Below are 19,213 nucleotides of genomic sequence, written 5' to 3' on the forward strand. Positions count from 1 at the left end.
CAGCAGTCATTTCTCTAGAGGTCTGCCCAATTTTTGCAGTTCACACGTTTGGTCTTCTTCGAAGTCCTGGAAACACAATCCGTGATGGGGAGATGCTAATTTGGAAGTAATTTTTCTCTAAGGTACCACCAGATCCATATTAAAGTGGAAGGGGTAGCACTTTCAGACAGGTTTACTGAAGAAAAGTAAATAAAAGAAGTGATAAGGTCTAGGTTGCAGTTTAACAATAACTTTATTAAAGAACATTTTCACTATAAATGTAGATTTGTATTTAGACAAAAAATGGACACAGCATTTAGGAGAAAGCAGGAGATGGGAATAACAGTCACAGATAAAAATTATATCGACTGGTTATTGAAGCTATGCAGGGGAATTGGAGTAGAGAGCTGAGCAATCACCTGGATAGTCTGATCAATGGAGCCAGCCAATCTTGGTCAATTAGGCCCTCAAAAGCTCTTTTTTTCCTCAATAGCCTGAATTATCCAAATAATTGCTTCGATTCTCCACTTACGCTTGGCTTGAGTTGACACAACAGATATTTTGCCTTGTGGGTAAGCATTTTCACCATTTAGATCATTCACTGTCTACTCTACAGGAAAAAAATGAAGTCTAAAAATACAGTGAGTAATTTTTCCCTCACTCCCTCAACTTTATCAGCTGACTGAAGACAAAGAGCCAAAGTATCAGAGCAAACAGTAAAGCAGTATAGACTGCTACGGATGCGACAGTCAGATCGTCCTAGGCTTAATTCTTTAAAAAAAAAAATAGACAAAAAAAGGAAATGAAAAAAAAACTCTTTTAAACACATAAACCTTACATTCCTGGACCATCAATACCTCTACATTTTCATCCTTTTAGAAAGAAAACCACGGAGATGCAGCATCCCATGATGCATTAGAGGCTACTGTTTTAGAGATGCTAGTCTTTAAAGCTACTGAATGAGTTGTCCACATTACACAATTTTTTTGCACATTCAATTCTGATCACACTTACCACAACACCCAGGCCTCGCCTCCTCACAATACCATAACAATCTCTGCTATTCTAAGAAACTCCCAGAGAGCAGATGAAACTGGGTATGAGCCCAGACGCTAAATCAACCCCCCTAAAAAGAGCCACACTGGCTCTGGGAGGAACCAGATGACACACTTTTGGGGCAATTCATCCCCAGATTTATCAAAAAGCTTCACACCAGTGTTCTATAAGATTGGAGTGTTAATGTCTAATCTCAACACCTCAGTTCAGAGCTTCGTGCCTCAATCTAGATCACTGGATATTCTTCCAACTAGGTCCAGAAGGGATTAGAAAGGGTTTGAAGTGATCTCCCTCTGGAGTGGTGTAAATATAAAGATGTAGTGATTGTTTAAGGTCATTCGAGTCATACACCAACAACATTAGGGCAGTAATATGGGGCTCCAATTCTACTTCATAATAAAAAAATCCCTCTGAATGTTGAAGCTTGCTTCAAACTCTAGGGTCTGTGTTAACTATTTTGAGTGATCAAATGATTATCTCCTTAGAGGCGTTATTATTTGTTACAGTTGTTAAAGTGTAAGGATGAACAACAATATTTTTTAAGCAACCAAAGTGTGCTAGATAATAGCCTGGAACGCTCAGCTTCTAAATGCTTTGTATTATTCATTAGGGAAAAATCTACATGGCAGTTTGTTTTTCCTTTTAGCTCTAAGTATTCATTTAAAAGGGATTTGACCCTGCAAACGCTTGCGGGAAGGTAGCAAATGTGTAAATTTTGAGGTTTGGTTAGAGTTCAGTTGCCCAGGTATTTTTGCATTGAATATGAATTAGCTGGTAGAAACGTCAAGGACATTTTGCCGCATAAAGTAGAATATAATCATGAGGAGTGAATCTGATTGTGACTCTAGGAAATATGATACCTTATGCTTCTCCAAACTATTTGAAAGAATGCTTTACAGAAAACAGGAAAGGTTAGCAGGTTTGACCCATTTCTATAAGTGTGGCCCTGAGGATCACGGAATAGATGAATATTAACAATGCTAGTAATATCACTGAGCTAAGAAAAAATACTGGGTTGCGATCATAATGGAAATCAATCATCTATAAGGAGTAGGCAAGTAGGCATATCATGGAAAATGGAAAGAAACAGGGGTTTGAGCAATTTAATGAATTAAATCTTGGATTTACTTTCTATCATTTAGGCATTTTATTCCTTTAAGTAATTTCACCATCCATATTCTAATGAAGCACTACTCTCCTTATCATAATATTTTACCCTTGAGGAAGAATTCATCACAGAATTCCAGGCTCTTCAATCTTTCCATTGCTATCTATAGGTATGTTAAACTAGCATTTGTATTCTAATGGAGTCAAGAAAGATGTAATCATCTCATCAACTTGTTAAATCTTTCAGAAAGACAGAAAAATCCATAACACTACTATTTGCACAAAATAATGCTTCAAAGAGCCCCCAAAAGCCTTATGTTGTTTTAATCTTCCAAACATGCCTCCAATTCCATCTACTTAAATATTTTCTGCCACAATCCAGCTTTCCCAACTCGTGGATTCTGATTAGTTTGCAAGTGAAAGCACAAACCCCGCCAAAATAATTAAGACTAGAGTTAACACCAGAAATAGAAAAATAGAAGTGTCTTCTATACACAAGGCAATTCTACCATTGTAAAAGGTACAATAAATATTGCTAAATGACTATGCATATCTCATTGGTGGCTTCCCTTCCTCGGTCACAATGGGAGTGAAGGAATAAAATGAGTTTTCAAGCACATCAGGTTGCCATTTGGAAGCGACAAGTCATTAGGAGAACCCCTAAAAATCTTCTATCAAAGGAATTCAAAAGGGATTAAACCAGACCAGTTTGGACAAAGCTGTGTTCAAGTATGTCAGCTGCTAGAATGCTAGGGCAGCTGGCAGGAAGCTCCATAAAGGGCCGCCTTTTTTTTTTTTAACTCATTTTTCCCGGCTCCTCCATTTTTCCAATTAACCTTGTCTTCCCACCCAAACTCAACTCTCTAGACTAAGCAAGCTCCTAACCCCCTAACTGGTAACCTGACCAAGGATTCACATGCTTCTCCCTACCTGCTGTGAGCTGAGGGGTTTCTGTTCTCCCTTTTCCTACTGCCAAACGGAGAAGCCAATGGCCGTATCCTATCCCGGCCCTGCAAAAAGGTCAGGGAGCTGACATCCGGACAGTGGCAAAACCAAAGTCCGCCAATGTTCTTTTTCCTTTATCTGGACAGAACGGGTGGTTTTAAAAGTTAGGTGCAGGGCGAGAGCACTGACTCATGAGCAGAACAGCCAAATCAGCCTGGACTTTTAATATGATTTACCCTGAAGGTGACAAACCAATTAAGGAAGTCTGTCATCTTTCACATGCCCTGAAAATACCTGCTGCAGTTTTTCAGGTCTCCAAGGTGTTTCTCCTTAGGGGAAGTTCCTTAATCCCTATTAAGGGGTTCCCCCCAAATAAAAACATTAGTTCTGCAAGGAATCACCGACCTTTAGAATTCGTAAATTCACTCGCATTTATGGAGGAAATAGGGTCACCAGTTCAATGACACTGTCTACTGGAGGTGCCGGCTACTGGATTCTGCCTTCAGAATATCTCCACCACCAAGGGACTTCAGTAATGTGCACGGTTTACCTCGCCTCATCTGTTCTGCACTTAACACGTAAGCTTGAGAGTTAACCATTGGATTAAGTGGGCTCTCCGTGGCTGGAAATAACCACTTGTACGAGGATCATGCCATTAGCAGTATATTCCTAAAATGGGTGACAAAGTCGTACCACTTAATGCTCTGCGTTGAACACTACAATGATAATGCTCTTCATAATGGATGAGATCATATAAGTCGTTCTTATGTAACTGAGCTTCATAAAAGAGCTCTCCTGAAATGAGCAAGTACCCCTTTCAACCATATTTCAACTAAACGGTGCACTTAAATTCCCTCCTTGTGATATTTATCACCAGTTAATTACAACTGAGATGTCACTAATAAAAAAGTACTATTCTAATTGTCTTATTAAAAATCTTTACAGTAAAACAGGAGTACTTTGCAAAATATATTATTATTGCACGCGCACACATACACACACAAAATAAATAAAGGTTTTTGGAGCTAGGACGACAGAGGTTGCAAGAAATCTAGAAGACCCAGAAAAGCGATCCCAGCGCCATTCCGGTTGCTGCTCCGGCGAGCATGCCCAGGGCCAGGTCTCCATCGTTGTCGCGATAGCGCTCTCTGATGATCACGTGATTGGCAGGGGGTTGCCCGTACGGCCCTAGCAGGGATGCAAACAGAGGTGGTAATTATGTACCTGTCTACAAATCATTCGCTAAAAGTTATTTACATTCGTATCTTTCTAACTGTCTAGACTGCAAGCTTGTTATGGGCACCTGTCCACCAACTCTGCTGCAGTACACTTTCCTAAGAGCTCAGCACAGTGTTCTGCAGAGAGTAAGTGCTTAATAAATACCACCATTCATCATCCAAGCATATTTAGTGAGCGCTTTCTGTACGCAAGGCAGTGTATTAAGTGCTTGAGAGAGTCCAGTGCTTAGAACACAGTGCTTGGCACAGGGTAAGCACTTAACAAATATCATTTTATTGTTATTGCAATAATGATGTTGATAGGTGATTGAGGAATACAAAATTAAACAGTCATTTGATCCTAGAAAACAGACTGTGGTTTCACTTTAGGGCCCACTTTCTAGCCCTTAAATAGATTTTACCTCATTTCTAATCCTGGACTGAAGGAGCATTACCACTCATTTTTCAATTTAATATGATGAATGAAGGCATATTCTCTTTAGGCGTATATCAGTGCTGTTTTGTGAGTTATTAATTTTAAGATAAGATGTTGCCCCAGTCCCCAATCTAGCCATGCTAATAGACGTCACCTACTCACCATAAGTAGATACTACAGATGGATTGCAGCCATTCTGGAGCCTGAGGTCCCAATGACCATTAAGGAAGGAGCCAATACAGTACCAGATTCCCCAAAGCTTCTTGCCTCTATTTTCCAAGGCATTGGAACCCCTTCCTACACCTGTTGTGGTCCTGGACCCCTCAGCAGGCAAGGCTGTGTCCAGTCTGAATGCCAAATAACCTAATCCCAAGCTTGTCAGATCTTCAGAAGTATAATTAATCACTTTTACTGAGCACTTACAGTGTGCAGAGCACTGTATTAAGTGTTTGGAAGAGTGCGATAACAGAGCTGATACACATGTTCTCTGCCCACAAGGGGCTAACATGTTTCTAACTCTGAAAAACAGAATCTTAAGACATCCGCAGCACCTCAGCGCTTCATTTCCCATTGGCAAACTCCTATTCCCAGATCCAATGGAATCACAAATAGAATAATCAATTATAAGTGAGCAAAGAAAGAGAGAGAGAGAAGGAGAAAGATACAGAGGAGAAAAAGAGAGCTCCAAGTTGTGGTGTATGGGGAGTTCAGGGATTCCCAGAGAAAAATCTAATGATAAAACAGTAGCTAGGAGCTAATTGGCTTACTGGCAATATAACATAAGGAAAGGGGAGGACAAACTCATTAAACTTTCAGCCATTATTACCTAAGAATTACTCTTTAATAGGGAAGTTATGAAATTTAAAACAGAAACTTTCCATCATGCAAATTAGACTTTAAATTAAAACTAAAGCTTCTCATATAAAACTTGCCCTCAAAGTTTAACCATTAAGTGGAAGTGGATTACTATATTTCAGAGCACGGAAGGTGCCACATTTTTCTTGGCTTTATTTTTATATGCCAGTGTGTTTTATAGAGAAGACTACTGCTGCTGGCATACGCTTAACCATCTCTCCCAATACTGATTTAATGTGTCTGCCTCTGGGTGGGAGAAGACTAAAAGATAGCCAGCAAACACACACATGAGTAAAAGTAGGTTTGGAGCTTAAGTGGAAGGAGAGAGGAAGTTCGGAGAAGAAGCAGTGATCAGCAGAGAAGCAAGGCTGATAACAAATAAGTGAATAGGGAATATATACTAGATTGTAATTCTCCTGGAGGACATTGTAGTCTCCCAAGAACTTGGTATGATGCTCTGAACAGGGTCAGTGCTCAATAAATGTCACTGACTGAATATAGGTAGTAAAGAGTACGATGCCATGTGGAAATCTACCACAGGAGGACACTAAGTAGGCACTTCTTAAATACATGCGCTCTTTGTTTGGTGAGTCTTGGCTTCTAGGTAATCAGATGGTCTTTGCAGAACTCCCCCTGACTGTATTCTCCCTCCAGATTAATCAGTTAATAAGACTGCAAAGGCAATCCTCTAGAGCAGGGCAAATTTGAGTTTAGGGATTGTCAGGGATCAAGGCAAATGGAGGTGTCCTTCCACAAAGAAATCAGGTGAAGAGAGCAGGACTGAATCTGAAAGAAAGACAGACACTGGCAGGACCAGAGCTGTCCCTGAGAGGAAGAGAACGAGCAAAAAGAGATCCAGAAACAGAACGAGCAACATGACAGCGGAATTCTCTGCTGCAACAGAGAGCTGGCTGCCGAAACCAAGCCCCCAGATAACTCTGAAATGTTCTTACAACCTCATTTTATCTTCCAGGACAAAAGCAGAGAGACAGGATAGGCTCAGTTAATCGTATTTATTGACCACTTACTGTGTGCAGAGCACTGTATTAAGCACTCAGTGAAGTACAATACAACAATAAACTTATCCATTCCCTGCCCACAAGGAGCTTACAGTCTAGAGGAGGACACAGACATTAATATAAATGAATTAATACAGATATGAACATAAGGGCTGTGAGGTTGTTGGGGGGAGGGAATGAGCAAAGGGAGCAACTCAGGGTGACACAGAAGGGAGTGGGAGAAGAGGAAAGGAGGGCTTGGCTGGAGAAGGCCTCTTGGATGCACACAGTAAGTGCTCAATAAATATGACTGAATGAATGTGCCTTCAATAAGGATTTATTGTCCTAGTGACAACCAGGACTGGGCTGCAGAATAGCCCTTCAACTGTCAGAATGGCCAAGGATGCTATTGCAGGGAGTACAGTGAAAGAGTCAATGCAGTTTAATTTTTTTATCAGCTCCTTTATTTTGGATTCATCTATCACACTGGATGAGCCTTACCGACTAACAGTATCCACCCTTTGTGGTGTAACTAGTGTCACCTGGTGAAGTTATATGTTTAAGCCATACCTACGCTAGCATTCTAAAGAACTTTCAAAAAATATTCCAGGCTGATATAAATGCGTAAAATGAAGATGGTTCTTTCTCCTGCACACATAAAACACATTAATTTACAAATACAGTTTTTGAATGGCTGTGCTGTGTAAACATTGGATGATGGGATAGGTAGGGGTTACCTGGATATGGGTATTGGTATGGTACGGCATATGCCTGTCCATTAGAGGCATAGATGACTTGAGTTCCTGGAGGGTATGCGCCATTATACTGACCATAACCAAGCACCTAATTAAATAAAATATACTCATTAGAAATACTGACATTTCAAAACCTTTCCTGGAATTACTGAGAGGACTGGAGTGCAATTTACAATCAACACAAACAGCCTGACATCAAATTGTCATCTGTGGAATGCCAGTCTTCCAAATGGAATGGCGGCCTTCCAAATGTCACCCATGGGCAGTGGAGGAAGGATAGGCAATATCCACTGCCTAAGACTTGAAGAAACCTGGAAGGAAGACCAGAAATGGGTGAGACCATGGTTTTCCCCCATTTAGCTCCCCTGGTCTTCCTTCCTTCCTTCCTTCAAGCAGCAGCATGTCTTAGTGGAAAGAGCGCAGGCTTGGGAGTCAGAGGACATGGGTTCTAATTCCTGCTCTGCCACTTGTCAGCTGTGTGTGACTTTGGGCAAGTCACTTAACTTCTCTCTGCCTCAGTTACCTCATCTGTAAAACGGGGATTAAGAATGTGAGCCCCACGTGGGACAACCTGATTACCTTTTATCTACCCAGCGTGGCTCAGTGGAAAGAGCCTGGGCTTTGGAGTCAGAGGTCATGGGTTCAAATCCTGGCTCTGCCAATTGTCAGCTGTGTGACCTTGGGCAAGTCACTTTACTTCTCTGGGCCTCAGTTACCTCATCTGTAAAATGGGGATTAAGACTGTGAGCCCCACCGTGGGACGCCCTGATCACCTTGTATCCTCCCCGGCGCTGAGAACAGTGCTCTGCACATAGTAAGCGTTTAACAAATGCCATCATGATTATGATTATGATTATTATCATTATTATTATTATTACCCCAGTGCTTAGAACAGTGTTTGGCACATAGTAAAAGCTTAACAAGTACTATTATTATTCCCCTTCCACCATCTCTCCCATTCCTTGACCAGTTAAATCTCAGGCCCTCCTTCTAGACTGTGATCCCACTGTTGTGTAGGGACCGTCTCTATATGTTGCCAACTTGTACTTCCCATGCGCTCAGTACAGTGCTCTGCACACAATAAGCGATCAATAAATACGATTGAATGAATGAATGAAAGTGCCCTCGGCTTTCCTCTGTTCTCCATGGACAAGGTTTAGGGGATGAAGACTTACTACTTGTTCAACAGAAATAAGGACAATGCATCATGGTAATGAAAAATACGCTGATCATACACCCCTGGTCCTACGTTTAACCAACCACTACTTAATGGGATGGATAACCGAGTGGTTCAGACTGGAAATAGATGCTTCAGGGTGGATTCCTCAGAGGAGGCCAAAACCTTGCTGAAATGCCTGGTGCCAGTAAATACAGTGTTGAATTGGCAGCTAGGGAATCACTTTTCTCTTCTTCTCATCCATTGACTCAATCGCATGTATTGAGTGCTTACTGTGCACAGAGCACTATACTAAGCTGTGGGTGCCCTGTACGGATCTGTTCTGATTCACCTACTCTTCTTGCTTTATACTCACTGTCTTGGGCAGCTCACCTGTTCACACGGTTTCAGCTCTCTTCACCCCGTTTCCTAACTCACTGACCTAGTTTCCAACTGGATAGCCTGCTCGACTTCCCTGCCTCCGTCCCTTCGCTTCATGCTGTCCCTCAAGCTTGGGACTTCCACCGTCACCACATCACAAAGACTAAAGTTCTCCCCATTCAAGGACTTCTTAAAATCCCACCATTCCCAATGAGCTTTCCCCAACTCATTTCCCAGCACCCTCAGCCATATCGTCCCATCAGCCAACCCTACCACTTATGAACTTATTAATGCCCTCTTTTGAACTTAGATATATAGGTGTACTCATTTCATTTGCTCTAGCTGTAAATATGTTTATTACTGTCTTTCCCGTTAGAGTGTATGGCTCCTTGTGGGTAGGAAATGTGTCACTTCATTATTCTGCACTTCTCCGGGGCAAGTAAAGGGCACCATATCAAGTGGGTGCTCAATAAATGCTGAGCCCTGGAGGAACACCAGAGATGGCTCAGAGCAGCCAAGGGGATTCTGCTCCAGGCAGTCCCACTTATGGGGTCAGGGATCTTCATAGAGTTAGGACAGTTCCATGAACCCTATTATTACTCAAACGGGAGATTAAAGCTTAAAAGAAGCATGGCTAGTGGGTACAGCACAGGCCTTCGAGTCAGAAAGACCTGCGCTCTGATCCTAGCTCTGCCACATGTCCGCTTTGTGACCTTGGGCAAGTCACTTAACTCGTCCATGCCTGTTACCTCATCTGTAAAATGGGGATAAGAATGTGAGCCCCAAGTGGGACAAGGACTGTGTCCAACCTGATTAACTTGTACCTACCTTAGCGCTTAAAACAGTGCTTGACGCAAGTACTTTTATTAGTATTATTATTATTACTACTACTACTAATAATAAAGGTTTGGTCATGAGAAAATGATGGAAAGCTACAGCTGGAGCACCCCATCAAAAGTTTCTTAACCAAAAGCCACAAGCGGATTCTACTTGGGAATATCTGCAGCAAGGTTCCCGCAGTCACCTCCAACTCCCATGGTGGTGCCAGAACTCTACCACAGACACCACAAGAGTGCTGGGGGCAGGAAACCCATAAGGAAAATGCAGGATGATGAAACAACAATCTGCCGTTTTCTCATAATACCCTTCACTCGGGCTCAGTTAGAGACAAGTGTTGGTGAGAAAGTCAAAACTAGACTCCAACCACAATTCTGACGATTTAATAGAACCTTCTAATTTATTCACTTACCTCATTGGACGGTGGGGCATAAGCTGTGTACGGAGGAGGAGAGGAAGCTACGGCGGTCTCATCGTACATGGCTTCTGAACCGGCATATCCCTGCACATTAAGGGAAAATAATGGGTCAGTCATTGCACAGTGAATAGCTTGGTCAACAGTAACTGTAAATACCCTTTTTCCCCGCCCTGTCTCTACATGTATATATGTTTGTACGTATTTATTACTCTAGTCATTTATTTTATTTGTACATGTTTTTACTATTTATTTTATCTTGTTAATATGTTTGGTTTTGTTGTCTGTCTCCCCCTTCTAGACTGTGAGCCTGCTGTTGGGTAGGGACCGTCTCTATATGTTGCCAACTTGTACTTCCCAAGCGCTTAGTACAGTACTCTGCACACAGTAAGCGCTCAATAAATACGACTGAATGAATGAATGAATGATCTGGCTTGGTTAAAATGGCAGGTGAATGACAGAGACCACTCTCCTAAGTAATAACAGTAATAATGAATAATTATGGTATTTGTTAAGGGCTTACTACATGCCAGGCACTGTACTAGGCACAGGAGTGGATACAAGCTAAGCAGGTTGGACACAGTCCCTGTCCCACATGGGGCTCACAGTCTCAATCCCCATTTAACAGATAAGGTAACTGAGCCAGAGAGAGGTAAAGTGACTTGCCCAAGATCACACAGCAGTCTAATCAGCAGAGTCAGGATTAGATCCCATAACCTTCTGACTCCCACACTTACCACAAGAGTGAACCTTCCAGTACAAAAGAAAAACTGAACCAAAAGGTAACCCAGTCATCAGAGCTTCGGATGGAGTCACGAAGACTCCCAGGATTCCCTTTCTTCTGTACTTTCCCAAGTTCAGTGCTCAGAGCACGACAGTCGCTCAATAAATACCATCGTTTCACTGATGCTTCATCTGGAAAATATCCTGCAACCTAAAATGCTCTGCTCTCCAGGATTCAGTATTGGAAATGTCAGCATGTTTGTAGAAGTTAATTTTATAAGTGCCCCAAATGAAACTGCTCCTTTGTTAAAAGTGGAGGAAAAAAAGGAACAGCTACTTCTTAAAAAGTTATAAATAATTCACCAAGCCATCCTGGACTGCAGCCACTTACTATTGAGATTAACTAGGATCAGGTTTTCCATAAAGAAAAGGGTAATTACTGTTGCACTGTTCTCATTAACTCAGAACAAGAGATTTCCTTGAGCCAACAAGGGTGCGTTACAGAAAATCTCTGGAAACCAAGTGGTTGGTTTTCCACCTCACACTAGGGCCTTTACTGTGGTTTTCACGAAGCACATGCACTCGAGCTGTGTGACATGCCTTTTACATCCTTTCCAAAAGGAGCAGCGATTTCACATTTTGCTTTATCTGAAGAACTAAAGCTTTAGGACTAGGAAACTTCCTTCTCGGGGTTTGACCTTCAGAAGTAATGATTCAATTTGTTCGACTGACGTTTGCAAGGATGGTATTCTCCACAGTGACGCTGACCTTTACCAACATTGGATATGTGGTATCAATTATCTCTCAGGGTCAAATGAAGGACTAAAGCAGCTCAGTGGTATCTAATACACTTCTAAAGTTCTTTTGGCATTTGTTCTCAGAAACTGGAGGATGAGCCGTTGCCTGATGTTTTCAGATTCTCATGCCAAGAATCATAACCCCATGGGGCTGCAATGCCTGGGAATCCTATCACCATACTGGTTTCCATCTTAACATTTACTTACATTAATATCTACCTCCCAATTAAGACTGTAAGCTCATTGTGGGTAGGGAACACATCTACCCACACAGTTGTAGTCTACTCTCCCAAGTGCTTAGTACAGTGCTCTGCACATAGTAAGTGCTCCATAAATACCATTCATTAACATATTGTAAACACTGCTACTTACAGTATTTGTTCTGGCATCTTGAAGGGCAAATCGCCAAGCCCTACCAAAAAAAGAAAAATGGGAGTTTAGCCACTTTCTTGGTGAAACAGTTCTGCAGACAGCTAGTACTTGTTTCAGCAATGTTCTAAATTCAGCAATGTAATAAACTATAGATGGAATTGCCATTTATCGAGGGATGATTTCCCCACTTAAGGAACAGTACACTACATTTTACCTAGATTTCAACTGAAAATCCATGTCAAAAATCACTGTTCCATCATCTTAGTAAAGCGATACAGCTGACTTGATTATTCTCTGGAGGATTGCTAGCGGCAGGTTTTACAACCTCACCACATGCTGGTCTTTCTTCCTTCTGACTTTCGCCCATCCCGGGTTGTTCATAATCCAAGAAATGCCTACGCTGGTTCATCCAACCTCCACTGTCCGCACTGGCCCTGGTCCACACTGTCCTGCTGCTCAAAAGGAATTCATGTCACCTTCCCTGCTTTCAATTATCTGTTTTCACGTCTGGACTGTTCAGAATGTGACACTGCGGGTATAACAGTATCAACAGACCAATTTCCACATGTGGAATTCCAAACAAACCCAAAGAAAGGTGATAAGGTGAAAACATGCGCTCTGCTAAAACAGTGCACGTTCAGTTTTAGCTAAGCAAAGGCAAATCAGGACTTACACATATTCATCCTAGACTTTTCCTAATTCTTCCCCCACCCCTGATCCATGTGTTGGCTTATCCCATATTTACTCGGCTTTTATTTTCTAGAAAAATAATCTGACCTACATTTTGTAATGCTCCCAGAGCTTTACGTTCATTTCAGTTTGCATTTCCTTTTGCTTTTTTCCAAAATCGCCACTAGCTCCAACACACCAAAACATCAGAGGGTCAAAGGGCAGGGAGGGAAATGAGTGAAGGGAGAAGTGTGTTGGCTCCATCCCCTAGTTAGGAGAAGGGGATCTTCCTTTCCTTCCCAGTAGCTCCTGGAGCCACCTGTTTCCATAAGGTAGGAGAGGGTGGCTGATGAAGCAGGGAAAGAAGGAAACTCACAAGCAGTCATCCGCACTTTCTGCACATAGATTGATTGTCTTCCCATCTCGGCAAACAATCTGTAGCATACGGTCCTTCGGTTTCCCTTCAGGAGGATGAAGATCTACGCAAAAAATAAAGAGGGTAAGAGGCTACGGAAACATTTCTCCAAGGCTAATTTGGGCTCCAATAAACGGGTGCTTTTGTCTTGGAAGAGGAAATTTCATAGCAGGCCAACGAGGGGCCCTCAGGAAGGGAGAAGGAAGAGTTCATTTTACTGCTTAAATGATAATCATCTTTGTGGTAGCTGTTAAGCGCTATGTGCCGAGCACTGTACTAAATGCTGGGGTATATACAAGATCATCAAGTCCCAAATGAGACTCCCAGTCTAAATGGAAACTGCTATGGACCCGCGGCTTTCAGGTTGACTTTCACTAACCCCGGATCAAAGTTCAAAAATTATCAGCTTCCGGGTGCTTAGCTGGGAAAAAAAAAACAAAAACCTCCCTTTGAGCCCAAAGAGCCACTAATTCTGATTTAAATGAGAACCCTGACTATACAGCTGAAGCCAAGAAGAGTTTAACGGGTAAAAAAAAAAAGGCAACCTATATTTGAGATGCTGGTTAGGTACCTGAAAGCAGTCACTTCATGGCTTGGGACATCTTAATAACAATAGCAGTAATAATAGTATTTGTTGAGTGCTTATTATGTGCCAAGCACTATTCTAAACACAGGGACAGATACAAGGTAATCAGGTCCCACATGGGGCTCACAGTCTTTGTCCCCATTTTACAGAGAAGTGAAGTGACTAGCCCAAGGCCACACAGCAGATAAGTGGCAGAGCTGGGATTAGAACCTACATCCTCTGAATTCCAGGCCCATGCCCTATCCACTAGGCCATGCCCGCTGCTGGGTAGGGACCGTCTCTATATGTTGCCAACTTGTACTTCCCAAGTGCTTAGTACAGTGCTCTGCACACAGTAAGCGCTCAATAAATACGATTGAATGAATGAATGCTTCTCCATTCCATGATGGACTGGAACAAAGCAAACCGAGCTAAGCTTGGGTGATATTTGGATGGCATCCTGCTCCCATTTCAGGCCAAAAGCTGAAGTAGCACTGAGAGGCAGCAGACCTAAGTGGAAAACAGCACAGGGCTGGGAGTCGAGAGACCTGGCTTCTAAACCCAGCTTCATCAAGTAATCAATCAGTTGCATTTATTGAGCACTTACTCTATGCAGGGCACTGTACTAAGTACTTGGGAGAGTACAATGTAAGAGTTGGTAGACATGTTCCCTGCCCACAAGGAGCTTACAGTTTAGAGTGGGAGGCAGACATTAAAATAAATTACAAATAGGGGAAAGCTCAGAGAATCATGGTATGTACATATTGTTATTAATACTATTAATAATAATTGTGGTATTTGAGAGCTTTCTATTTGCCAAGCACTGTTTTAAATGCTGGAGTAGATGTAAGTCAGGTTGGACACAGTCCCTGTCCCACATAGGGCTCACACTCTTCATCCCCCATTTTACAAATGAGGGAACCGAGGCACTGAGAAGTGAAGTGACTTGCCCAAGGTCACATAGCAGACAAGTGGCAGAGACAGAATTAGTACCCAGGTCCTTCTGACTCCCAGCCCTGTGCTCTATCCACTAGGCCAGGCTGTGGGGCAGGGGTTTCTAAGGGCTTAGACGATGAAGAGGGGAAAGTAAACAGACTTGGGACAAGATTGTTAGTCCAATCAATCAATCAATCAATCGTATTTATTGAGCGCTTACTGTGTGCAGAGCACTGTACTAAGCGCTTGGGAAGTACAAGTTGGCAACATACAGAGACAGTCCCTACCCAACAGTGGGCTCACAGTCTAAAAGGGGGAGAGGGAGGCTTCTTGGAGATGTGATTTTATTAGGGCTCTGAAGACCGGAGAGGGATGGTCTGTCAGATATACAGGGAGAGGGAGTTCCAAGCCAGAAAGAGGATGTGGGAAAGGGTTTGGCAGCAAGAAAGAAGAGGTCGAGGTAGAGTAAATCGGGATTAGAGTGCAGTAGATTGTAGCAGGAGATTAGTGAGGTAAGGTGGGAGGGAGAGAGCTGATGGAGTGCCTTAAAGGAGTTTCTATTTCATGTGGAAGTGGATAATAATAATAATAATGATGGTATTTGTTAAGTGCTTACTATGTGCCAAACACTGTTCTAAGCGCTGGGGTAGATACAAGGTAATCAGGTTGTCCCACGTGGGGCTCACAGTCTCAATCCCCATTTTACAGACAAGGTAACTGAGGCACAGAGAAGTGACTTGCCCAAAGTCACACAGCTGCCAAGTGGCGGAGCAGGATTAGAACCCATGACCTCTGACTCCCAAGCCCATGCTCTTTCCACTAAGTCATGCTGCTCAGTGGAAGATGAGAATGACTGGAGGTTTTTGAGGGGACGGGAGCCATGGACTGAATTTTTTTTTTTTTTAAGAAAATGATCTGAGTAGCAGAGTGAAGTATGGACTGGAGAGGAGACAGATATGAGGCAGGGAGGTCAGCGAGGAGGCTGATGCAGTAGTCATGGTGCTTGGATCAGCATAATGGGGAGTTTGGATGGAGAGAAAGGGGTGGATTCTAGAGATGTTGTGAACATAGAACTGACAGGGTTTGGTAACAGACTGAATATGCAGCTTTATTGAATGCAAGAGGTAAGTCGAGGATAATGCCAAAGTTACGGGCTTCTAAGACATGGTGGATGGTGATGTCTACAGTGATGGAAAACCCAGGTGGTGGACAGGGTTTGGGTGGGAAGATGCAAAGTTCTGTTTCGGACATGTTGAGTTTGATGTTTTGGCGGGGCATTCAAGTAGAGACATCCTGAAAGGCAGGAGGAAATGAGAGATGGAAGGAGAAAGAGATCAAGGCTGGAGAGGGAGATTTGGGAACCATCCATCAAGAGAGGATAATTGAGGCCATGGGAGCAAATGAGTTCTCATTCATTCATTCTATCGTATTTATTGAGTGCTTACTGTGTGCAGAGCACTGGGGAGTGGATGGAGATGGAGAAGAGGAGATCCAGAAATGAGCCTTGAAGGACTCCCACAGTTACAGGGTAGGAGGAAGAAGAGCCAGCCAAAGACATTGAGAAGGAGCAGCTAGAAAAATAGGAGGAGAATGAGAAGAGGGCAATAACAGTGAAGCCAAGGTTAGTGTTTCCAGAAAGAGGGGTGGTCCATGTGTCAAAGACAACTGAGGGGTCAAAGACGACAAGGATGGATTAGAGGCCATTAGATACGGAAAAAAGGGGGTCACCGGTAACCTTAAAAAGGTCAGTTCCCGTGGAGTGAAGTACGCAGTAGCCATATGACAACGTGTCAAGGTATTGAAAGAGAGGAAGTGGAGGCAGCAGGTGTAAACAATTCACTAGAGGAGTTTAGAAAGGAAAGATAGGAGGGAGATGGGGAGATAACTGAAGGGTGCCATGGGGTTCAGGGATGGTTGTTTTAGGATATACCACTGATTGATTGATAGAGGAAAATGGCCTTTCTTTAAAGTATTGGGGGAGGTGCCAGTGAAGAGTGAGTGGTTGAAGATGGTAGTCAGGAATGAAAGATGGGAAGGGGCAAGTGTTTCATTAAGTTGCAAAAGAACAGGGTGGGAGGTACAAGGGGAAGGGGTAGGTTTTAAGAGGAGGCAGGGGACCTCCTCCTGAGAAACAGCTGGGAAGAATGGGAGGGGAGGAGGAAGGGATTGGAGAGGTTCAAGGGAGATTTTAGGGAGATGACACCTGATAGTCTCAATCTGATCAATGAAATCGGTGGCAAGGTTGGGGGTAGGAGGTTTGAGAAGGGAGTTAAAAGGCTGAAACAGCTGGCACAGCAAGGGGCTTGGGAGTCGATAAGGGTGGAGAAGCACTGCTGCTGGCTGAAGGAAAGGGCAGAGTTATAGCAGGTGAGGATGGGTTTGGGATAGTCAAGCTTGACCTGATTTCTTTATTTCCACTAGCAGTTGCTCCGTAGCTCGGCCACGATAGTGGAGGGAGTATACTGTGGAGGTGATCCAGGGCTGCCGGTTCATTCATTCATTCATATAATCATATTTACTGAGTGCTTTCTGGGTGCAGAGAACTGTACTAAGCACTTGGCTTAGTGCCAGGAGGCCTTCCCACACTGAGCCCCTTCCTTCCTCTCCCCCTCGTCCCCCTCTCCATCCCCCCATCCTACCTCCTTCCCTTCCCCATAGCACCTTAATATATTTATATATGTTTGCACATATTTATTACTCTATTTATTTATTTTACCTGTACATATCTATTCTATTTATTTTATTTTATTAGTATGTTTGGTTTTGTTCTCTGTCTCCCCGTTTTAGACTGTGAGCCCACTGTTGGGTAGGGACCGTCTCTATATGTTGCCAACTTGTACTTCCCAAGCACTTAGTACAGTGCTCTGCACACAGTAAGTGCTCAATAAATATGATTGATTGATTGGGAGAGTATAATACAACAATAAAAAGAAACATTTCCTGCCTACAAGTTTACAGTCTAGAGGGGTGGCGACAGATATTAATATAAATGAATTACAGATATGTGCATAAGTGCTGTGGGGCTGGGAGGGGGGATAAACAAACGGAGCAAGTCAGGGTGATGCAGAAAGGAGAGGGAGAAGAGGAAAGAAGGGCTTAAGGAAGGCCTCTTGGAGGAGATGTGCCTTCAGTAAGAATCTGAAGGAGAGGAAAGTAATTGTCTGTCAGTTTTGAGGAGGGAGAGTGTTCCAGGCTAGAGGTAGGACATGGTCAAGGAGTCGGCGGTGAGACAGAGGAGATCGAGGCACAGTGAGAAGGTTAGCATTAGAGGAGCCAAGTGTGCAGCCTGGGTTGTAGTAGAAGAGTAATGAGGTGAGGTAGGAGGGAACAAGGTGATGGAATGCTTTAAAGCCAGTAAAGAGGAGTTTTTGTTTGACACAGAGGTGGATGGGCAACCACTGGAGTTTGTTAAGGAGTGGGGAGACATGTACTGAATGCTTTTGTAGAAAAATGATCCAGGTAGCAGAGAGAAGTATAGACTGGAGTGGGGAGAGACAGGAGGCTGATGCAGGAATCCAGACGGGATGGGATGAGTGACTGTATTAACATGGTACCAGTTTAGATGGAGAGGAAAGGGAGGATTTTAGCGATTTTTGTGACGGTGGAACCACCAGGATTTAGTGATGGATTGAATATGTGGGTTGAATGAGAGAAGTCAAGGATAACATCAAGGTTACAGGCTTGTGAGAAAGGGAGGATGGTGGTGCCATCTACTGTGATGGGAAAGTCAGAGGGAAGACAGGGTTTGGGTGGGAAGATAAAGAGTTCTGTTTTGGACATGGGAAGTTTAAGGTGATGACAGGACAGGCAAATAGAGATGTCTTGAAGGCAAGAGGAAATAAGAGACTGCAGAGAAGGAGAGAGGTCAGGGCTGGTGATGTAGATCTGGGTACCATCCGCACTGAGGTTGATGGTTGGTAGTACAAGATTGACAGAGGGATAGGAGAGAGAAGGTAGTTCAGGGAACAGAGCAGAGTTGAGGGCAAAGGTAGTACAGGGAACAGAGCAGAGTTGAGCGTGTGGCTTGTGTGTCAAGAGAAATGAGATTGGGTAGAGAGATCAAAAAGAGCCCACTGACTTTGGAAAATTGGAGGGTGTCAAAAGATGAGAAGTCTCCTAGGAGAAACAGGAGTTTTTTGCAGAGGGGTTATGAGGGCGAGAAGGCAGGTGAGGAGGTTGTGGTTGGAGCGTGGAACTTCAGCTATGTGACCTTGGGCAAGTCACTTAACTTCTCTGTTCTTAGTTTCCTCATTCACAAATTGGGATAAAATACCTGTGCTTTCTCACCCTTAAACTATAAGCCCCATGAGGAATAGTGACTGTTTCTGATCTGACTGAGCTGAACCTAGTGACTCGCCCAAAGCCACCCAGCTGACAGTTGGCGGAGCCAGAATTTGAACCCATGACCACTGACTCCAAAGCCCGGGCTCTTTCCACTGAGCCACGCTGCTTCTCTCATATCTGATATTCACCCCACCCTGAGCCCCACACCACTTAGGAGAAGCATGTATACATACATATACATATATACATACACATATATACACACATACACGTATACATATGCATATATGTTTACATGTACACATATATATGTAT

The 19,213-nt window shown here is 43.2% G+C and overlaps 1 protein-coding gene across 3 annotated transcripts in view; it reads right to left on the bottom strand.

Moving 5' to 3' along the window:
• Positions 1-213: 213 nt before the first annotated feature.
• The window catches only part of PLEKHB2 (pleckstrin homology domain containing B2), a 60,084-nt gene continuing 41,084 nt past the window's right edge, over positions 214-19,213 (bottom strand). For all 3 annotated transcript variants that reach the window (XM_038748316.1, XM_038748465.1, XM_038748390.1), the window contains 5 exons: positions 13,075-13,177; positions 12,030-12,069; positions 10,135-10,224; positions 7,331-7,436; positions 214-4,275 (listed from right to left, as the gene is read on the bottom strand). In XM_038748316.1, the coding sequence (XP_038604244.1) occupies positions 4,139-4,275; positions 7,331-7,436; positions 10,135-10,224; positions 12,030-12,069; positions 13,075-13,177 (476 nt within the window). In that variant the 3' untranslated portion in view covers positions 214-4,138. The remainder of the gene's footprint in view (positions 4,276-7,330; positions 7,437-10,134; positions 10,225-12,029; positions 12,070-13,074; positions 13,178-19,213) is intronic.

The sequence above is a fragment of the Tachyglossus aculeatus genome, chromosome 1 (assembly GCF_015852505.1).
Source record: "Tachyglossus aculeatus isolate mTacAcu1 chromosome 1, mTacAcu1.pri, whole genome shotgun sequence".
NCBI classification, from domain to species: Eukaryota; Metazoa; Chordata; class Mammalia; order Monotremata; family Tachyglossidae; genus Tachyglossus; species Tachyglossus aculeatus.